The sequence below is a fragment of the Podarcis raffonei genome, chromosome 2 (genome assembly GCF_027172205.1).
Source record: "Podarcis raffonei isolate rPodRaf1 chromosome 2, rPodRaf1.pri, whole genome shotgun sequence".
Classification (NCBI taxonomy): Eukaryota; Metazoa; Chordata; class Lepidosauria; order Squamata; family Lacertidae; genus Podarcis; species Podarcis raffonei.
The window spans coordinates 41,300,079-41,322,629 of NC_070603.1; the positions used below are offsets into that span (position 1 = coordinate 41,300,079).

Below are 22,551 nucleotides of genomic sequence, written 5' to 3' on the forward strand. Positions count from 1 at the left end.
AATATGTGGTGATGCTGTCATTCCGCAAACATGGTCCTCATCTGCATGGGCATCACTGTGAATGCTAATTGTGTTGGCTTGTTAAGCACGAAGTCACAAGGAAGCAAAGCATGAACAGTTCTGGGTTCATGCGGCTGCCTTATTAGCTGCAAGGCTGCGGGCACTCAGCATTTAACGTGATCAAGTTTCTCTTTTTATATAAGTGTTCTTGTTAGGGATGCATGACGGACTCTGTGTCTGCTGGCAAGCTTTCTAGCCACAGTTTCCAATAGGAAGCTATGCAGAAGGAACTGAGATTGAAGCACAGCCTATAGAGCAGTGATGACCAGATTTGACCCTCCAGCTGTTTTGGGACTACAGTTCCTATCATCCCTGACCACTGGTCCTGTTAGCTAGGGGTGATGGGAGTTGTAGTCCCAAAACAGCTGGAGGGCCAAGTTTGGCCATCACTGATCTAGAGTAACGTGCTAACGTGTGTGTGTGTGTGTGTGTGTGTGTGTGTGTGTGTGTGTTTTCCGGTGGAGAAGGATTTCTGTTGTGTGACTCAGGGTGATGCTGGGAAAACTCTTAAGAAACAAAGGCTACCTGAGCTCTGACTTGATTCACATACACATTTGTTGCTTGATGACTGCAACCTCAAATCTTGGCTTGCATATATGAATGAGCCATCGCAGATAAAATGCTTCATGGAATTTTCACGTTCTGTCACCTTGCTTTACCTTGAGTACAATGTATTTGGTTTACAGTCTCCTCATTTCACCCTCTGAACTTCTGCAGAAGCATGCCTTGTTGATGAAATTCAGAGGTCTAGAAATTTTCTGATTCATTAAATCTCTGCACTCTGCCCCCACCCCCTGCCAAGTACCGTACTTTTCTGTGTATAACACATACACACACACACACACCGTGTATAAGACACCCCCTATTTGGGGGGGAATCCAAATTAAGAAAATGGGGGGAGATTGCCCGGAGTTGTTGAGGTTTTTTTAGGGGGGATTGCTGAAAATCGTTCACCTGACTGTCCTATGCTGCCACTCGCATGCGTCACAAAAGCCACCGATCGTCTGTCCCCTCACCGGCAGATGCCAACCATCGCCCGCCCAATTGACGCAGAGACACACAATCAAGAACAGCCCTTGCCGCAGCCACCAATAACATGCCTGATAGCCGCTGACAATCTCTGGCTCGTGGAAGCAACCAATCCCACATCCCCCCTATGCACTATCCATGTATAATACAACCCCAAATTTTAAACATCCTATTTTAATTTTAAAAACCCCTCGTCTTATACACAGAAAAGTATGGTAAATAGAGCAATCCTTTGCTGTGTGATATATTGGAATCATGCATCTTTTTTTGAAGTACTAATAATTGGCTCTTATCCTGGGGTACTAGTGGCTAATGTAACCAATTGGTTGAGGCAGTGGGAGGAGGAAGGGGGTAGAAAGTTCATCTGATAGATGCGAATTTGGCAAACATCAATATATAGCACTTCTATTTGAAGAAAGGGAGCCTACACATCACAGCTGTTAGAGACAGAACTGACATAAGGTGTTTAGAAAGCTTTCAGATGGGTAAAGGATCTTCAGTGAAATATGAGTTTTGAAGCCTTTAGATTTTATGGTTTCGCTATGAAGATCAAACTGCTGTAAAGCTAAAGGAGAAAGATCTGTTCGGGAGGAAAGTACGATGGGTATACGTGGTCTAGAGACAAAAAAAAGATGAAGAGCAAAGAATAGCAGAGTGGGTGGTTACTAAAAAGAGATGAAGGTTCAACTATTATGTAGATACCAAAGGAAGGGAAGAGAAATAAGGTGGGAGTAGCCATAAATTTAAGGGATGCGGGTGGCGCTGTGGTCTAAACCACAGAGCCTAGGGCTTGCCGATTAGAAGGTCAGCGGTTTGAATCCCCATGACGGGGTGAGCTCCCGTTGCTTGGTCCTGCCAACCTAGCAGTTCAAAAGCACATCAAAGTGCAAGTAGATAAATAGGTACCCTTCCAGCGGGAAGGTAAACAGCGTTTCTGTGTGCTGCTCTGGTTCGCCAGAAGCGGCTTAGTCATGCTGGCCACATGACCCAGAAGCTGTCTGCTGACAAACGCTGGCTCCCTCGGCCTGCAAAGTGAGATGAGTGTGCAATCCCAGAGTCGTCCGCGACAGGACCAAACAGTCAGGGATACCTTTACCTTTACCTAGCTATAAATTAGATATTAGCTAAAACCATCCTGAAGGACAATGGGTTGAGAAGGTTATGGCTTAGATTGGGTAGCACAAGGATGATGTTGGTTTTAGCGCTTTGTTAAGGCAACGGCTTGAGGTATATGCCCGAGTCAGGGATGCTAGGCTGATTTATGTACAAGTACAACAAAAAGCCACACTTAGCTGCGGTTTGCCACATGGCAGTTTTATTTACATTTGAGGAATGCATTATACACAAGGCAAAGGAGTACAAATGTTTGATCTGTGTACTATTATATTGAAAATGGTCGTTTCTGTGTTAGGAACTCATTGGTTCCCCCCTCCCTTTTAAAGCAAGTTTCATGGATCTATAATGCAGCTATATTTAACATTATGGTCACCTGTCTTGAAAAGGATACTGTAGTACTGGAGAAAGTGCTGAAAGGGGATATTTAAATGAGCTGGGGGTGAAGGCAGAATGTATTAATTATGAACAATGGTTTAGGAATTTGGGAGGGTGGGGGATTTTAATTTTAATTTGGTCGGTGGGGAATATGACTCCAGAATGTAGGAAGAGCCTTTCTAGATCAGACTCAAGGCTCATCTAGTCGGGCATGCTGTTTTCACTAACGAAGATTAAGTGGTTATAGTACACCATTATGTCTAAAATTCACTCAAGGCAGCTTACACAATAACAGATAAAAAATACAATTCCATTTATGATGAAGTAGAATACATTTTTTTAAAACCACACCCCGTCAAATAAGATCATTGATGAAACCATTAATAAACAGACAACCAGCTCAAAGATAAAACTCATTCCCCCCGCCACCACAAAGGTTTCTCTGTCTTGAATTACATTTTCCTTCTTTTCTCTCTCTCTTTAGGGCTGAAAAAACAGAAGTCCTAAATGAAGATCTCTTGCAGGTACAGTGTTTATCTTTCTGACATCTTCTCCAATCATTTGATATTGTACACTACTCCATGCGCAAAATACAAAACTAAACTTTGAAGAGGCTGGTTTAGCAGGGGCTATTGGATGTATGAGAAATCTATCCATCAAGTCTTCACAATGAACGTTGGAGGATTGTGGAATGCAGTCTCACTGGCAGCCTCTGAAGGTCAAAAAATTTCTCTTGCTTACACCAAGGACCAAGTAGATCCAGTTTCAGAGAAGCCTCAAGCTGTAGCACCTCCATATTGACTTAGAAAATAGCATGAATGGGGGGGTGATCTCTTTCAGAATTCTATAGTAGCATATATATGTAGAGAGGATACCAAATATAATATGTGCCTCATCAGCAGAACAGTTGCCTTTTGTTCACTTGTGTTCCTTTGGTGGTGAGAGAGGTTGGGGTTGGCCTAGGGTGTGGTTGTTCATTTGTGATTGGCTGTGTTGAACTTTGTTTTCGTGTGTGAGTGGGGTGGGTGGGCGTTTTGGAGTGAACATCAAAGAACCTACACAAGCAATGCTGACACCAAACCCTACATATAGTAAGTAAAATAGTAACACCGTCACCCGACCCCACCCATCTTCCCCCCTCTCCACCTCTTTCCCCCTTTTCTTCCCAAAGTCTCAACAAATGAAACTGATTTGTAAAAATGTTACATGGGGGTGGGGAAAATATGAGAGAGACATTGCAAACACCTTTGTAAAACAAGAAAATCTTTAATAAAATAAAAACTAACCTCCCCCCCCCCAAAAAAAAACAGTTGCCTTTTATGGCTCTTTTAAACAGGTGGTCAATGACTTTTTACAGGGCAGGTAGTCTCTAGTGACTCTTCATTTTTAAGAAGGAAAGTTTGGGGCAACTTCTGAATTTAACTTTTCACTGAAGTCAAGGATATTTTACGCTAAAAGTTGGCTCGCAATTGATCACTGGAGACATTGCATACAGCTCAACTATCCAAGTCTAAGTTACTAAATAAAAATGCAGGATCTCTTTGAAATGTGAAACTTGAGAACCTAAACGTGAAAACCTAATACCACTGTCCCTTTCACATTTCAAAGGGATTCTGCATTTTTATTTAGTATCTTTGACTTGGACTGTTGAGCTGTATGCAATGTCTCCAGTGAGCAAGTGAGAACCAAAGAGCCAGCTCCCAGTTCCTGGATGTGAGCATCTGCCAGTTTATTTTTATTATGATTTTTTTTAAGTCTCAGCAGCAGTCTCTAACATCTTCTCTTTCCAGGCCCCCAAATCAATCCTGGGAGAAGTAAAGGGGTCCCACTACCATTTTTGCTAGAGTGCATGCCAGATAAGCTGTCTATGCCTATTTGCAGAAGATATGGCATCTCCCCTTATGAGATCAGCCAGATAATTATGCCATTTTCCAAAACTGACTAGTCTCTAGAAGCCAGTCACTTACAGTAGGTATTTCAACAGTGGCTTCAGGTACATTCTTCATTTGAACATTCGCTTTTGGGTTGCCTCCATAATTCCAAGCCTTTATTTTGCAGTTGTCCTTTTAGCATCTCATTATGTTGCTTCCTTTCTTAATACAGACACAGTTAGTTATCTCCATTCAGGAATCACACTTTATTAAGTTCCAGCTTTTGTTTCAGGATATTAAATTAAAATCAACGCTAAAACAGTTGTCTCTCCCCTCTCGAACTTTTAACCGCAGTGGTTTGTCTGTAAATTAATGGGATTAGAATGGGTAAACACACTTATTTTTGGATTACTAATGCACTTCCATAGCTAGAGAGTGGTGTTTGGGCTTGGTAAACCAAACATGGTACAAACCAAACATTGTACGAAGTGCATCATTCCTGAATGCTGAAGTAACATAGGAAGTGACTGAGGATGCCAAAGTTCAGATTTTGCTGGCATCTTGAGTGCCATTTCCTGCATTTCTGAAGATGCTCAAGTAATCAAGGAAGACTGGGAAGTATAGTTTTCTAGAATACTCATACACTCAAAAGTACCCCTCAAGCATTTTGGAAAACTATATTTCTTGGAGATCCTTTTGCCTGGGACGTAGTTTCCAGATTGCCTGGCATCTCTGCTATCACAGCTTATGGGCCTGGTTTTTATTTTATGTCACTTGTAACTTTTTAATTTAAACTCTAGTGAAATCCTATCCAACTCAGAGTACCCTTCTTTGTAACTTCATTTCGGAGCCTGATTCAGAGTGCTCCCTTTGACATTTGAGTTCTTTCATGACTTGGGGCCACAGTGACTGAATAACCATCTCTTCCCATGTGCACCTAAACGTGCCCTGTGGTCATCAATGTGGGCTCTTCACCAGGTTTTCCTGCTAGTTGGAATATTGTGTAGTATCAACAGGAAAAAGGTCCTCCTCAGCAATGACCTCACATTTAGAGAATGCCTGCCTTGTGGCATCAGGCAACTAACTTTTCAGTCTCACAGATTTTATTAAACCCTCTGTTATGTGGTCTTTTAATGTGTCTGTTTTACTTTCTGGAGACTTTTAAGGTCTGTAGTACCTGCTGCTTGGTATAATCTTTTAGCTTTTTGCCATGTGTTTACAATGATGGCTATCTTGGTGTTGTCTATTGAATGTATTCTTTTTGAATTGCATTATCTTAATTTGCTTTAAATACTTGTGTACTTCACCCTGAAAATGATCGTTGTTGGGTGGCTAAGAAAAGAGCCAGGAAAGAAATAAATTGTGAAATCTGATAATGTTAATCAACTATTTATTGTGTCATTTGTTCCTTAATTGTCATATAGTCCAGCGTGTTAAAATTGACTGCTGATGAATGGAGTATGCAAGTGGACACTTTAAGGGGACCCAGAGGGCAGGGCCTATGTGAACTGAATTGGTTTTCTCTCTATGTCCAGATAGCTGAGAGCTGAGGACGAGCACCTCTGATGTGATGCCTTCTTGTTGTGTTCATCCCCAGGTGGAGAAGCGTTTGGAGTTGGTGAAGCAGGTCTCCCACAGCACACACAAGAAACTGACAGCATGTCTTCAGGGTCAGCAGGGATCGGATTCTGATAAGCGCTCGGTGAGAGATTCCAGCACCCACCAGACAACAGAGCTGGGTTCATGTCTCTACGTGTTTCACATGGAGAAGAGGCAGGAGGGAGGGAATCAAGCTGAGAAAACAGCACAGCTAGCTTTCCTCCCCTCCTGCGTGTAAATTGTATGTGAGTGTAAGAGTTAGTAAAACAGGGGTTCGTGGGGGGGTTTAATAAACAAATAATATTGTTTGGAAATAGTGTCATTTTCTGGGAATGAAGTGGGCTCAAACTGTGATGTGATGGATTTAAAAACAAACCCTAAATTCATACAGCAGTTGCTTTTGTTGCAGAAGAAATTGCCTTTGACATCGCTAGCCCAATGCTTGATGGAAGGTTCTGCTATTCTAGGGGACGACTCCCTGCTTGGGTAAGATTCTTCCCATTCAAAATACCCACCTATTGGGCAAGATACAACTCTCTCTCTCTCTTTTTTAATCAGTTCCAGTCACAATAATATTCCTCAGCTGAAAGGCCACTTCAGTAGGAAACATGTTGGTGGATTTATTTAAAATATTTATACCCTGCCCTTTCCTTTATAAAACATTTAAGGCAGCTCACAAACAAGAACTGTAAAATGCATTAAAAATAAAAGGATTGCAAGTCTAGCGTTGTAATGAAAAATCCTTTTGCCTGAACCAATTTTAATAGCTTCTTGCTACTTTTCAATTGCCACCCCCTTTTCCAACCAACCTTTTTCAGGTTGGGTCTCCTCAGTCTTATTTCATGTGCTTTAAACATTTAGAGACACCCTTTCATGTAAAATAGCAAGGCGGTTTATAGCATAAATCAATACAAAAGACAATAAAAAGATACTAGGTGTTGCCTCTGCCATGGCACCTTCGCAGGATGCAGCAATAAGTTGTCGTTTCACACCAGCCTGTGTTGTTACAAATAAACCAAAGCATGTTAGTGGAATGACACAGAACCATTTTGTGCTTCAGATGATATAGAAGCCTCTTGGCCTGCTGCCTTACAGAGCCTGCATGATTAGTGCTTCAGATCCTCTCTCTGCCACACATCATCTGTCTCAGGCCTATGACCATCTCTGTACCTCTCTCTGTCTGTGTCTCTTGTTTGCCTTTCCATCTCTGTCGCTTGCCGTACCACTTCATTGCAATTGTCTGTTTTCATGACCTGCAGGAAGATGCTGAAGTTATGTGGGGAAGCAGAGGACAAGCTTTCTCAAGAGCTCATCCACTTTGAGCTGGAAGTTGAACGGGATGTGATTGAGCCTCTCTTCGTATTGGCTGAGGTGAGAAAAAACACAAGCGGTGGCAGTTAATAGCTGCAGTGAGCACTGTTTTGGGTTGTTCTGATGTGTTGGTATAAGTCAGGCATAGGCAAACTCCGGCCCTCCAGATGTTTGGGACTACAATTCCCATCATCCCTAGCTAACAAGACCAGTGGTCAGGGATGATGGGAATTGTAGTCCCAAACATCTGGAGAGCCAGAGTTTGCCTATGCCTGGTATAAGTGGTATGACCTCTAAAGTAGGGGGGACTTGCGGCACACCAGACATTATGCACTTTTAATTCCCTTCAGCCCCTGCCAGCTTGGCCAGTGATCAGGGATTATGGGAGTTCAAGCCCAGCAAGTTCCCCTACCTCTGCTCTAACAAGAAGGGCCTCTGAAGCAAGGGGGCAATTCTGAAGAAGATTCAAGAAGGATAAGAACCACATCTGCAATGAAGGACTTCTGGTATTTGGCCCATTGGACGTTGGGTGCAGGCAAGGAGCAGGACAGTGCTGGCTCAACAAGTTCCCGTTAGGTGAAAAGACTGAGAAGCTAGTAAGGCTCATGGGCAGGTAGAAAGACATGAGTTTGGCTCTGTGGGAAAAACTCAAGCTATGGGTTCATTAAGCAGCAAGGCTGGGAGAGGTTTCTTTTAAAAAATCATTGTGAACTTTCTCCTCACAGTGTGGCCTTTGAATCCTGGTATTTTACACCAAAACATGATAACCACTTTAAGTTGCTCCATGTGGTTAGCCTTTCTGTTTGTCTTTTGCTGCTCCCTATATTGTCAGAGGAGGGGTGTGTGTGTTCTTGTTTTGCCATTACAAGTTCACATGCACAAGACCAAACAAGGAAATACTCACTTTGCAGAAATGAAGCTAGACTATTTTTAATGAGAAGTTGAGTATATTCCAGAGGTGCTCCTTCTTCTTGTGGGTCTACTTTCAAATCAGGCATTTTGGAGCTGAGGGGATAGTAGATGCATGCACCACTGGCTAATTAGGTGTTCTCTAGGATAGGGACGTGGGTGGCGCTGTGGGTTAAACCACAGAACCTAGGACTTGCCGATCAGAATGTCAGCGGTTCAAATCCCTGCGATGGGGTGAGCTCCCGTTGCTCGGTCCCTGCTCCTGCCAACCTAGCAGTTCGAAAGCACCTCAAAGTGCAAGTAGATAAATAGGTAGCGCTCTGGCGGGAAGGTAAGCGGTGTTTCCGTGCGCTGCTCTGGTTCGCCAGAAGTGGCTTAGTCATGCTGGCCACATGACCTGGAAGCTGTACGTCAGCTCCCTCAGCCAATAAAGTGAGATGAGCGTCACAACCCCAGAGTCGGTCACGACTGGACCTAATGGTCAGGAGTCCCTTTACCTTTAGGATAGGGACACCACAGTCATCACCTTCGCTTTTTCCTTTCCTCCTGTCATATTTCTTTAAAGTGGATGGGCTAAAAGTATTTTTTCAGATCTAGATTGAGATAGCTGCCAAGCACTGCTGCCTGTTTCTTTTCCAATTTTCTGCTTTTAACACCAGCCAGAGAGCATTGACGGCAAGTTGTTCTGGGGGCCGTATGTGGCTTCTTGTCATCTGGGAACTGTCCAACAGTGGTATATGCCCCCAGCTGCTGGTGTTGACTCTAGGCTCCGAATCAGATGCAAAATCCTGAGAATTCACTTTGACCTTGCTTGGATTCAGTGACAGGAATGTTTATTGCAGTTCTCTGCAGAAAATACCCATGTTACTATCATTTATTTTAGGTAGAAATCCCCAATATCCAAAAACAGAGGAAACACTTAGCGAAATTAGTTCTGGACATGGATTCGTCAAGGACAAGGTAAGAGGCATGTTAGCTTTTTGTCTGCCCATCCTTAAAGTACCATGTCCCTTGATTCATGTTTCTTCATGTTAAAAATTCATGCATTTTAAAAAATATATATAAATACTATTGTTTAATGTACATAACAATAATAAAAAGCCATATCAAGTTCCAGTGGGTTAAGCAGCAAATCACAGATAAATGCACTAGTTTTGTTCATTCAATTTATGTGTTGCTTTCTATGAATGAAGGTGTCTTGAAGCAAATTTAAACCATAAAGATGCAATATGTTTCAAAGGAATTGTTTAAATAAGTACTAAAAAGTTCATCCGCCAGAAATCAATTACAAAATCATCAAAATACTATTTCCCACCCAGCAACAAGACAAACACCAAGATAAAATAAAAACAGGCACCGTTATCAGAGCACAAATTATTGCCCAAACATCTGGGAGAATAAGACCATCTGCCTGGCAATGAAAATATGGCAGATGTTGATGCCTGGCAAATTTACTTGGGGAGAGCATTCCACAAATGGGGGCTACCTCCAGAAAGGCCCATTTTCTTGTTTCCACCCTCTGAACTTCTTTTGGAAGGGTCAAATAGAGAAGGGATTGAATAGGTTCATACAGGGGAAGCTGCTACTTTGAACTACCAGTGAAAACAGAATTTTAAAAATCTGTCCCTGATGGATTTACTGCTAGAATGACATATCTTGTGTCATGTGCTATTTGCCCATCAGGCTTCTTGCACTGCCCTCAGTCTTGCCTGCAGTGGGTTATGCTCAACAGCAACACTACGCCAGCGTGGTGTAGTGGTTAAGAGCAGTGGGCTTGTAATCTGGTGAACCGGGTTCACTTCCCCGCTCCTCCACATGCAGCTGCTGGATGACCTTGGGCTAGTCACACTTCTCTGAAGTCTCTCAGCCTCACTCACCTCACAGAGTGTTTGTTGTGGGGGAGGAAGGGAAAGGAGGTTGTTGGCTGCTTTGAGACTCCTTAAGGGGAGTGAAAGGTGGGATATCAAGTCCAAACTCCTCCTCCTCCTCCTCTTCTTCTATGTGAAGAGGCCATGTTTCTGTTTCCCCTTTGGTAAAAGAAAGCTCCCTGGAAGATGGTGTGAGAGCAGTCTAAGATACTTTCAGCTCTTTCCACACACATAGATGGAGTCAGTGAGGGCTTTGGAAATTCCTCCAGTTGTTTGATCCTGTGTACTCCTCAGTCTTTCAGATCCAGCTAAAATGTCCTACAGAATTCCCATGTCTGCAGATCTTTTTCTGTCAGAGGATCCAAAAGAGAAGGCAGCGCAGGAGAAATTACAGTCTCCTACTATGGTCTAGTATTAAATTTCTGTCAGTGTCATTCAGTGAGGAGTCTGCATTTACTCAGACTCTGCTGTTGGTGAAAGAGAGAAGGGATTACCACAACATGTCTTATTAGCTGGTATACTGTGCCTCTGATCATGCCCAAGGAAGAGCTCTCTTTCCTGCCTCTTCAGCTGTGAAGCAGGTGGCTGAGACTCTCCCTCACTGGGGCAAACAAATAATCTGAAAGCCAAATCCTGTCACTATCACTATGCCCCCAAGCCAGCCTAAATAGCAAGCTGGTATTTCTGATCATGTCTGGAAAAAATGTAAATTGTGTTTATTTCCTTCCTGGTGCTCCTCGAAAGCAAGCTATTTTTGCCTTGCGCAAGCTGATCTCATTCCCTGGAGGTGCCATTGATATGTTGCCACAAAACTGGAGAAATCATGAGGTCTGTAGACAATTGAACTGGTATTTCTGTGAAGTGAAAAAAAAAATCTCACCACAGCCACCACCAGGCTTGTTTTGTTTTGATTATTACATTTATGTCCTACCTCTTCAAGAAGCTGCAGGTGGTTTATATGATTCATCACCTCCTCCTCCCTGTTTTATCCTCAAAACAACCCTGTGAGATAGGTAAGGCTGAGAGACTGTGACTGGCCTAAGATCATGTTGTGAGTAGGGAATTGAAACCCTGGTCTCCAGGTCCTAGTCTAACCACTCTACACCGCACTTGCGCTGTTCCTCCCATCGCCAAAAGAACATACACTTTCACGCATCTGCCTAAGAAGAAGAAGAGTAGTTTGGATTTGATATCCCACTTTATCACTACCCTGAGGAGTCTCAAAGCGGCCAATAATCTCCTTTCCCTTCCTCCCCCACAACAAACACTTTGTAAGATGAGTGAGGCTGAGAGACTTCAGAGAAGTATGACTAGCCCAAGGTCACCCTGCTAGCAGCTGCATGTGGAGGAGTGGGGAATCGAACCCGGTTCACCAGATTACGAGTCCACCGCTCTTAACCACTACACCAAAGAGAAGCTCGTGTTTCAGTAAATAAGCTCAACTTTAAGATACAACAAGATTCTTGGTCTTCTCAGACAAATCGGTAGGAAACCAGGGGAGCACCCTGAACTGCCTTTTGCCCACAAGATAGTGCGATGCTGCTGCAGTCAGCAAAAGAACTTTCAGCTGGTCCTATGTCATAGTGTGATCATGGGATGAAGCCTCTTGGGTGTTGCAGCAAAAGGGAACAAGATTGTTGTTGTTGTTGTTTAGTCGTTTAGTCGTGTCCGACTCTTCGTGACCCCATGGACCAGAGCACGCCAGGCACCTCTGTCCTCCACTACCTCCCGCAGTTTGGTCAGACTCATGTTTGTGGCTTCGAGAACACTATCCAACCATCTCATCCTCTGTCGCCCCCTTCTCCTTGTGCCCTCCATCTTTCCCAGCATCAGTGTCTTCTCCAGGGAGTCTTCTCTTCTCATGAGGTGGCCAAAGTACTGGAGCCTCAGCTTCACGATCTGTCCTTCCAGTGAGAACTCAGGGCTGATTTCATTAAGAACGGATGCGTTTGATCTTCTTGCAGTCCATGGGACTCTCAAGAGTCTTCTCCAGCACCATAATTCAAAAGCATCAATTCTTCGGCGATCAGCCTTCTTTATGGTCCAGCTCTCACTTACATACATCACTACTGGGAAAACCATGGCTTTAACTATACGGACCTTTGTTGGCAAGGTGACGTCTCTACTTCTCAAGATGCTGTCTAGGCCTGTCATTGCCCTTCTCCCAAGAAGCAGGCGTCTTTTAATTTCGTGGCTGCTGTCACCATCTGCAGTGATCATGGAGCCCAAGAAAGTAAAATCTCTCACTGCTTCCATTTCTTCCCCTTCTATTTGCCAGGAGGTGATGGGACCAGTGGCCATGATCTTCGTTTTTTTGATGTTGAGCCTCAGACCATATTTTGCGCTCTCCTCTTTCACCCTCATTAAAAGGTTCTTTAATTCCTCCTCACTTTCTGCCATCAAGGTTGTGTCATCTGCATATCTGAGGTTGTTGATATTTCTTCCGGCAATCTTAATTCCAGTTTGGGATTCATCCAGCCCAGCCTTTCGCATGATGTATTCTGCGTATAAATTAAATAAGCAGGGAGACAAAATACAGCCTTGTCGTACGCCTTTCCCAATTTTGAACCAATCAGTTGTTCCATATCCAGTTCTAACTGTAGCTTCTTGTCCCACATAGAGATTTCTCAGGAGACAGATGAGGTGATCAGGCACTCCCATTTCTTTAAGAACTTGCCATAGTTTGCTGTGGTCGACACAGTCAAAGGCTTTTGCATAGTCAATGAAGCAGAAGTAGATGTCTTTCTGGAACTCTCTAGCTTTCTCCATAATCCAGCGCATGTTTGCAATTTGGTCTCTGGTTCCTCTGCCTCTTCTAAATCCAGCTTGCACTTCTGGGAGTTCTCGATCCACATACTGTTTGAGCCTTCCTTGTAGAATTTTAAGCATAACCTTGCTAGCGTGTGAAATGAGTGCAATTGTGCGGTAGTTGGAGCATTCTTTGGCACTGCCCTTCTTTGGGATTGGGATGTAGACTGATCTTCTCCAATCTTCTGGCCACTGCTGAGTTTTCCAAATTTGCTGGCATATTGAGTGTAGCACCTTAACAGCATCATCTTTTAAAATTTTAAATAGTTCAGCTGGAATACCATCACTTCCACTGGCCTTGTTATTTGCAGTGCTTTCTAAGGCCCATTTGACTTCACTTTCCAGGATGTCTGGCTCAAGGTCAGCAACCACACTACCTGGGGTGTACGAGACATCCATATCTTTCTGGTATAATTCCTCTGTGTATTCTTGCCACCTCTTCTTGATGTCTTCTGCTTCTGTTAGGTCCTTACCACTTTTGTCCTTTATTATGGTAATCTTTGTACGAAATGTTCCTTTCATATCTCCAATTGGATTGGAGATATGAAAGGAACAAGATTAGAAGGGATGAATTTACACATGTGAAAGTCAGAGGGAGGGAGAGGCGGTGTTCTAGGTTCCATAGTGACAGGTGACTATTTTCTCTGTGCCATAAAGGGAAATACATTGGATATAAAGATGAACGGCTTCTGAGAGATTTGTGTTCTCCCAAAGTTGGGAGAGCCTGATGTGGATGGCACTCACCCTTTCACTTTAATTCCACTAAGATTATGGATGTGGTCCACCCTTAAACACATAACGTCTGTGTCAGCATTTCAGCACTGCAAGAACTGACAGCGTCTGGCCCTCAAAGGTGGGAGGGGGAATGATTTGAGAGGAGCCAGACGGCACTTCTGTTTTCCCTTCAAATTAGGTTTGCTGATCTTTGGGAATAATCTTCTTATTTGAAACTGGTTATAAACAGCTGGTTACTCTGACTAGAAGTATTGAGTTAACTGAGGATTAAAAAAAAAAATCCTCCCTGATCTCAAGTGGAGGACATCTTCCCACTGCTGGCCACAGATATCTGCCTTAATCCTACATGAGACAGAATGTGCTGCTGCTGAATACAAGCTGCTCGTCCATGTCATGGATTTTGGGATGTCTGCCAGTTCACCTGGGAAACCTGCTGATGGCTACCAGCCATGATGGCTGTGCTCTTCTGCCACAGTTGGAGGTAGCAATGCTTCTGGAAACCGCAAGAGGGGAGAGCGCTCTTGTGCTCATGCTCTGTTTGCTGGTTTCCCACAGCAACTGTGAGAACATGATGCAGAACTAGACGGGCCTGTGGCCTGATCTAGCAGGCTCTACTTATGTTCATTCATGGCTTTCAAGGATGGGCCCTAAGTTTTTCATCAGGCCAAATCTATGTTTAGAAATAGCTGCACACCTGGTGTCAAAAAAGGTTATTTATGTATGCCACTACTGCGGCCTGTGTTTTGTTAGCACAAAAATGGAAAACGAGCGAGGTCCCAAACAAAGAAGAATGGCAACTTAAGTTGACCAAATATGCGCAGCTTGCAGACTTAACATATAGAGTAAGAGAACAAGAAGAACATGCATTTAGAGAAGATTGGAAAACGTTTATTGAATATATGGGAAATAGCTGTGTACAGCTGAAAACGCTGGCAGCGTTAAGATAAATTCAACAGTGTGAATAAGCTTTGATCGATGTAATAATGGAATACTGAATGGTATAGTTTTTTGTAAAATATGCAGGGATTTGTGAAATGCAAAATGAACCGTGGAAAGAGAAGAAGGGAAGTCATTGACATCTTAAGGATGTAAAAAGTACTTTAAATTGCAAAACAGAAAATTTAATTATGTATATTATACATAATTAGAATTAGAACGGATTGAAATAGCTGCACAATTATTTAGGCCCAGTTCTTGTGGCATGGAAGTTGCTTCAAGGGACCAGCTTTGCCTGAGCAGTCAGGGTAACGTGAGAGGATAACTTTTAAATCTTGGGCAGGCGCTTTTATTTTACTGTTTTTAACACCTGCTTTAAAAAACAAAACAAAAAAACCCCTCTTATTTAGGCAGGCTGTGGTTTAGAGAATAAGACAGCTTGGGAAGTAACATTTTGGTTAGAAGAAAGTGGGGAGTTGGAAGTGCTCCAGTGGCTTCATTGCTGTAGGAATGACCCACTAGGCAGCTATCATTTAAGCTGGCATCCGGTTCATCCTCAGATCAGAGGCAGGCTTAGTCTGACAGAGGCAGCTCCATTTTGAGCTGGCCAGTGAGGTCAATCAGTGGAACATCTCTGTCTCTCCTCAGCACAGGACTTTGCTGCATGCTTTTTAAAACGTTATCTTCTTCAACAAAGCAGTATCCTACTAAGTTCCATCACGGGCAGATGGCAGTAAAGATAAGGATGCAAGTAGCAGATTTTTAGGCTCCCTAATGGTGTTCATTGGGTTTAGGAGGTTTCCATCTTAAGGGCAAATTACTCCATAGATTATTGCATCCCTTGAGTATTGCTTGCATTTTGGAGTTTCCCAGGTCATTCTTTCCAAGGGTTTGTTATTGTTGCTTCATCTGATAAGAGAAGCAGCTGTTCAGTGGATATATATGTGGATTTACAAATGGTGATTGAGGGAGAGTCTAAAGACAACCTGAGGAAAGGGCGGGATTGAAAGGTTGTGTGCCTTCAAGCTGATTGTGTGCCTTCAGGCTCTTGTACTGGTGACTGCCCTTGCTAAAAGTTCTGCCCCACCTACAAGTAGGAGTCCTCCTCATCTGTTACTAATGTCATTTAACTTCTTTCTCCGGCAGGTGGCAGCAGTCAGCCAAATCTTCAGGTTTGTCAAGCAACTTGCAGCCTTCGGGTGCCAAAGCGGATGCTCTCAGGGAAGAGATGGAGGAGGCAGCAAACAGAGTGGAGATTTGCAGGGTATCTATCTATCTATCTATCTATCTATCTATCTATCTATCTATCATCTATCTATCTATCTATCATTTCTTTCTTTATCTCTCTCTGTCTTTCTATTCCTGGTGAAGCATCATTTGTGCCATCTGGAATGTGGCTCAGGTGATGGCTCCAAAAGCCATTGTTCTTAGTCCATTGAAGCCTAGTATTGTTGGTGCAGTTGCAAGTACTATCATTTGGGGAGGAGAGTATTTAAAATTGCAATTTTCAACCATTTGCCCTAGTTTGATGAATAGAACTTTGGGCAAGAGGTAGATCAATGTGTGAATTGTGATCCAATTAACATTCTTACTATAGGTGTGGTTTTAGATTTCATCTGAATTTCTGGAAAGGAAATGCATATTGCAGCACTACAGCTGTTGCAGCGAGTTTGACTTGGCCATTTTGCGTCCATGTAACTCTTGTCATTTCTGTACTTCCCGCAGGATCAGCTCTCAGCTGACATGTACAACTTTGTGGCCAAAGAGATAGACTATGCAAACTATTTTCAGACTGTAAGTAGCAGAAAACTTGGCTTTTCATGAGGGGGGTGGGGCACTAATACGCCTCAACTTCCCCATCTCCCTTTGGAAAACCATAACGCTTTCCAGGGCATGAGTTTTCTTACCAGCTGCCTCTTGTTTCATCTTTCTCCCAGTTAATAGAAGTGCAAGCAGAGTACCACAGGAAGTCATTAGCACTTTTGCAGAATGTGTTGCCTCAGATCAAAGCACAGCAGGGTAAGTGTGATGCAGTGTCTCTTACATTACCATTTGTCACATATTACATGAGAGACGTTCAGTGCTGCTCGCTGAGGCAACGTGACTACCATACCAAGCATCAAAAGTCAAGGTGATTCTACCCATCAATCCAGAGCCCCCAGCCTGCTAACAGTTGCCTTTGTGGTAGATGAGACAGTGTGACAGCATAGCAGTCACAAAATGAAGTAGGTCTGTGGATTGCAGCCAGCCAGAATACTAAAAATAAGAATACCACCATATATATCATTCCTAGAATCGTTGCCAGCACCTTACTCTAATCAAAATGTAAGGACTCATTTGGGCCTACTCTTGAGCTCACAAAAACTATGAGGAATCAACAAGGTTAGCGCTATAGGATGTTATCCAGATTAAGGCTCTTTTCTGGGTGTGTTTTGTTCAGTTTGCGAACCACTCTTCGTCAGTGAGATCCGAGGATATTATACCAAAATATATTTGAAACCTTAGCCAATACTTTAAACTGACCAAATCTCCTGGAAGATGTTCCATAGGTTGGCTGTGACTGCAGAGGAGGAGATTACGTCATTGAGGTTTTTTTGTAAACATCAAAACTGTGAATTGTGCCCAGTAGCTTCTTTGCAGTCAGTGCAGCCTGTGTAGAATCAGTATTAGATTTTTACCAGCTGGATATACCCCTCAGTGCTCTGGTGTCTGCCTTCTGCACTAGCTGTGGGTTCTACCCCATCTTCAAAGGCAGCCCCATGTAGACCACATTGCAGTAGTCCTGAGGAAAGTGGAAGTCTAGGTTCTCAACTGTGTTGACGTACCCCCATGGTTCTGTGGGTTCCTCACCTTAATCAGACACGGGGCCAGAAGGAGTTGAGCACAATCCCATGTAGCGAAGTTTACTGAAAGTCCACACTGTACCCTAGGTAAAGGTAAAGGGACCCCTGACCATTAGGTCCAGTCGTGGCAGACTCTGGGGTTGCGGCGCTCATCTCGCTTTATTGGCCGAGGGAGCCGGCGTACAGCTTCCAGGTCATGTGGCCAGCATAAGCCGCTTCTGGCGAACCAGAGCAGCGCACAGAAACACGGTTTACCTTCCTACTGGAGTGGTACCTATTTATCTACTTGCCCTTTGACGTGCTTTTGAACTGCTAGGTTGGCAGGAGCAGGGACTGAGCAATGGGAGCTCACCCCGTCGCGGGGATTCGAACTGCCGACCTTCTGATCGGCAAGTCCTAGGCTCTGTGGTTTAACCCACAGCGCCACCCGCGTCACACTGTACCCTAGTTGCCTCTTAAGGCACTGTTAAGGTGATGAGGCCTGAAAATGACTTTAGACATGTGCACAGAGGGTAATCTTCTAGTCTCAAGACACATGGCATTAGGGACAGCTCTGCAAATAAGCCAGGAGTGTGTAGAAGTCCAGCTACTGCATGTTACCGAGAGGGTGAGTTGTGGGTATATCGTGATTGCTTCTTATTTGGACTGCCTTCCACAGAAGCCTGGATTGAAAAGCCCTCCTTTGGGAAGCCCCTGGAGGAGCACCTAGCTGTCAGTGGCCGGGAGATTGCTTTCCCCATTGAGGCGTGTGTCACTATGCTCCTGGAGTGTGGCATGCAGGAGGAGGTCTGTATCGGGCAACTGATGCCCCTTCATGCTAAGGCCTGGGAGTGCTTACCACCCCCCCCCCCATATTCCCATCCCTAGCCCCAATGCTGTGTTGCCCACACTAGCTTCCTTGGGATTTGCAAGCTGGACAGACATGTCATTATCGTCTCCCCCCCCCCCGCCCCACAACCACACACACTTTTATTTCACATCTTGTGTTTGCAGGGCCTATTCCGGGTGGCCCCTTCAGCCTCTAAACTAAAGAAGCTTAAGGCAGCTCTTGACTGCTGTGTTGTGGATGTTCAGGAGTACTCAGCTGACCCACATGCCATTGCAGGTAAGAGCTGCTCTTGTCTTGGCATACCAGACTGGTGGTGTAGTGAATACTATTAGCTTGAACAAATGGAAGAAGGTTGCTTTCGGTGGCAAACGTAGACAATTAATCAATTATACACACAACCCACTAAGCATCCTTATCAAACCAAAGGCAGAATTGTAACTTGAGTCAATAAGTCACACACAAACATATACACACCAGACAAATCCTCGAACACACCAAAACTAACATTAATAGTTTTTAAATCTATATTATATTTAAAGCTATAGGTGTATAATTACTGCAGTTTTTAAACTCTTTTCAAATACAGAAATAGCATTTGGAATAAAATCTGAAAAGCAGAGAAAATTTTGCTCCCCCCCCTTTAAAACACAGCTGTAGTTGTGAAACTCCTACAGCTCAAGGCAGTCCACCCCCCCACACTAATATGGATACAGAGAGTCATCTAGCCATGTGGAGAAGCCTTGCTATTTATTTTAAGAGCATACGTACACACCGTACTTCATCATATGTTGGGATGAGTAGCAAAAAACCTGCCACATTTACTTTAATACAAATGACCAAGTGGTAGGAAACTCTACCATGTTGTCAGATGGTCATCTATATTAGTTCTTGTGTCCAGAAAGGGAAATATTGATCTTAGCATTAGGTAGTACAGCATTTTGCTCCTGTCAGTTAAGGGCTGGTTCGTTGACTTCAGCTGTTGCCCCAAACCAAAGAAAGTTCAATGAGGGGAAAAATTCCCTCCAAATTAGGATGAGGCTTTCTGCTTTGCTAATGCGTGTTCTGTGTTTCTATGTCTCTTGCACAGGGGCACTGAAGTCCTATCTTCGGGAATTGCCAGAACCGCTCATGACATTTGAACTCTATGAAGAATGGATCCAAGCCTCAAAGTGAGTTGTTCACCGTTGCTTGAGCCCTGCTTCTTCACCTTCTCGTATAAAAATAGAATATCAAACAAGGTTGAAATTCGGGACACTTACTTCAGAATAGGTCCTATTGAATTCAGTGAAAATTGCTTCCAAGTAAACATGCAGAGGATCAGGCTGAAATTTGTACCATATCAGCTTCTCTCAAAATTATTGTTTGTTTATACCTTTTTCCCTGACAGGACTCAAGGTGGCTTACAGATAAAAACAAGAACTGCTCAAAACACAGAAAAATCAGTCATTAAAGTATAATCAAACATGGATAGAATTACAGCTATGTACATATATAGAATCTCTTTTAAAACTTACCAATAAAAACAGCCCGGCACCAGCCCTTTAATTAAAAGCAGTCAGTTCCCAAAAGCCTGTTGAAACAAGAAAGTCTTCATCTGCTGGCAGAAGGACAGCAAGGAGAGAGCCAGTCTAGCTTCTCTAGGGAGGGAATTCCGAATTCTGGGAGCCCACAATATTTGCCATGCAGAACCAGGAACTTCATGGGACTGATCAAACCCATTTGGTGTAATTTATTGTGGGAAATTCCGATCCCCACGCACCCACCCCAAAATTGAACATATTCTAATTATTTCTCCAAGAGCCTCTGCCTCTTGGACATGTATGTCATTATCATTTATTTGTTTCTCTCACTTATTTATTAGTCACTTTTCAGGGCTACACCCTCACACATTCAGGCCTTTGTTCAATATGCAGATATACAGTGGTACCTCGGGTTAAGAACTTAATTCGTTCCGGAGGTCCGTTCCTAACCTGAAATTGTTCTTAACCTGAGGTACCACTTTAGCTAATGGGGCCTCCCGCCGCTGCCACACGATTTCTGTTCTCATCCTGAAGCAAACAAAATAGTACCTCTTAACCTGAGGTACTATTTCTGGGTTAGCAGAGTCTGCAACCTGAAGCATCTGTAACCTGAAACGTCTGTAACCTGAGGTACTACTGTATTGAAATTCAGGGCCCATTGGTGAAATGTGAATGAGTCCCAAGCAACAGATGTCTGCTATGCATAGAAAGGAGACTATTCTCTGACATATGTCAAAGCTGTATGTCTAAGGTTGCTCACCTTAGTTTTCCAAGGAATTCCTCTGCTTCCCATACCAAGACCAGAAAACATTAGTTGCACCTAAGTCACGATGTGATCAATCAGGTAGCGTTTCAGCAGGACTCAAATTTAACTAATTTCCTTTGGATCCAGGGCCCAGTTCTCAAGAACTTCTTGTTGTGTCCCAAGTACTCCAGCAGATTCAAACGAATTACCATTTTCTTTAATTGGTTTTGCTTCAAATGAATTGCCTCAGCTTGTTCCCTCTCGGGACTGAGAAATGACTTCTCTGCTGCAAGGAAGAGAAGCTATAGTCTGGCCTAAAGCTTCCCTAATAAGATTGGGAATGAAGATGTTATTCCAGCCCTCATTGCCTGACGTAAGAAAAGTGAGCCAAGACTGTCCCTGATGTTACCAGGCATTTAAAGTGGCTACACTTTTCAAAGGTCTGCTTTAAACATTTACATAAATCTGATGCTGAAGTGCGATCTGGGGCTTGTCACTTCAGGATAAGTGATTGTGCAAGTAGGCCCCACCACAACTGTTGCTTCCAGTACATGACAAGGAACAGAAGTCACATTCCCAGAGAGGTGAAATGTGAAGCGCATTGGCAGCTTTCCCAGCAGTGACTGTCCTGTCCTGTCTGTAGTGTGACAGGTTTCAAGTGCGGAATTAATGGAGGGCAAGGGGGCAGCTCCCTCGGTGCCTCGTCTGTTCACAACTTGTCTCTATGCCGCTGCCTCAGCTCAGGCAAGCTTAGGAAAGAGAGGCTGAAGGTGCAGAGATATAAAATCCCCATATGTTTTATCCATCGTCCCACTGCTGAATTAATCCCAGACATCTCATTCTTGCTTCACAGCATACAGGACCAAGACAAGAGGCTGCAGGCCCTGTGGAATGCCCTTGAGAAGTTGCCCAAGCCCAGCTACAACAATCTAAGGCAGGTGTACGCAAGCCAAAGCATATACCTTCACTTCTTCTTCACTGTCTGTCTCTTGCTGACGTCAGTTTTACAATTTGCAATTGCTATATGGCCAAAAGGTCCACCCAAAAGGCTATACAGTCATACCTCAGTTCTTAAACACCTTGGCACACATACGTTTTGGCTCCTGAATGCCGCAAACCCAGAAATAAGTGTTCCAGTTTGCGAACGTTTTTCGGAAGCCGAACTTCCGACGGTGCTTCAGCTTGACTGCAGGAAGCTCCTGCAGCCAATCAGAAGTTACGCCTTGGTTTTACGTTAGAGAACCAAGGTACCACTGTACCTTTAAAATAATGGTGGGTGCGTGGGGTAAAGGTTGATTAATGTTGATTATATTTTGCATTTCCTGGCCTGGAAAGTTTCTGATGCAGCTTCAGTCCCAGCATGCAAGAGAAGAGGAAATATATGTGGATGGGTAACCATTGCTCCAAGCACCTATCCCATATTTTGTGCCAGGTGTTCTCTTCTCTCACATGGCCTGCCTTGCAAAAAGAGACCAGCATTTCTCATTTCAAGAGCCAGGCTGGCCTGAAACTTGATCTTGTCTGCACCACAGTAAAGGACTTGCTACTTCTCACCCACTGCCAGCAAGACGTCTTGCCTGTACTTGGGTGTTGGGGAGCCTCGGGGGGAAGCTTGTAATGGCTTTGAAAGCTTGCTGTGTCTAAAGTTGCCACGTTAATTCCACTAGGAGGCCTCTCTGCGACAAGCATTGCAATTAAACAGAGTTGTGTCAATGAGACACAAGAGTGCTTGGCACTGCTGACTCTTTGCAATGCACCTCGAGAAAACTTTGCCTCCAGCTCACTGCCTTCTAAGTAGCAAGGGATGCTTCCTACCTCAACATCCAAACCAGTTTCACAAGGATCCTCCCTAAGAGACAGGAGGGAGATCTGGCAAGCTGCTTTGCTAGAACGATTATACAGGAGCAGATACATGCAATATTTTTATTTATCATTTATTCCTTTCCATTTAGGAATTGCTTCCTATGACATTTCTCAAATAAATTCAACAATACAAA

At 43.7% G+C, this 22,551-nt stretch overlaps 1 protein-coding gene across 11 annotated transcripts in view; it reads left to right on the forward strand.

Moving 5' to 3' along the window:
• Positions 1–22,551, forward strand: part of ARHGAP44 (Rho GTPase activating protein 44) — a 94,010-nt gene that overhangs the window by 51,618 nt on the left and 19,841 nt on the right. For 9 of the 11 annotated variants that reach the window (XM_053376156.1, XM_053376157.1, XM_053376160.1 and 6 more), the window contains exons 2-13: positions 3,065–3,104; positions 6,049–6,153; positions 6,460–6,536; positions 7,310–7,421; positions 9,154–9,230; positions 15,764–15,881; positions 16,343–16,411; positions 16,555–16,636; positions 18,119–18,246; positions 18,454–18,565; positions 19,377–19,458; positions 21,408–21,488. In XM_053376156.1, coding sequence (XP_053232131.1) covers positions 3,065–3,104; positions 6,049–6,153; positions 6,460–6,536; positions 7,310–7,421; positions 9,154–9,230; positions 15,764–15,881; positions 16,343–16,411; positions 16,555–16,636; positions 18,119–18,246; positions 18,454–18,565; positions 19,377–19,458; positions 21,408–21,488 — 1,083 coding nt within the window. Of the gene's footprint in view, positions 1–3,064; positions 3,105–6,048; positions 6,154–6,459; positions 6,537–7,309; positions 7,422–9,153; positions 9,231–15,763; positions 15,882–16,342; positions 16,412–16,554; positions 16,637–18,118; positions 18,247–18,453; positions 18,566–19,376; positions 19,459–21,407; positions 21,489–22,551 lie in introns of those variants that run through there. The other 2 variants (XM_053376152.1, XM_053376159.1) reach the window with 2 other exon arrangements.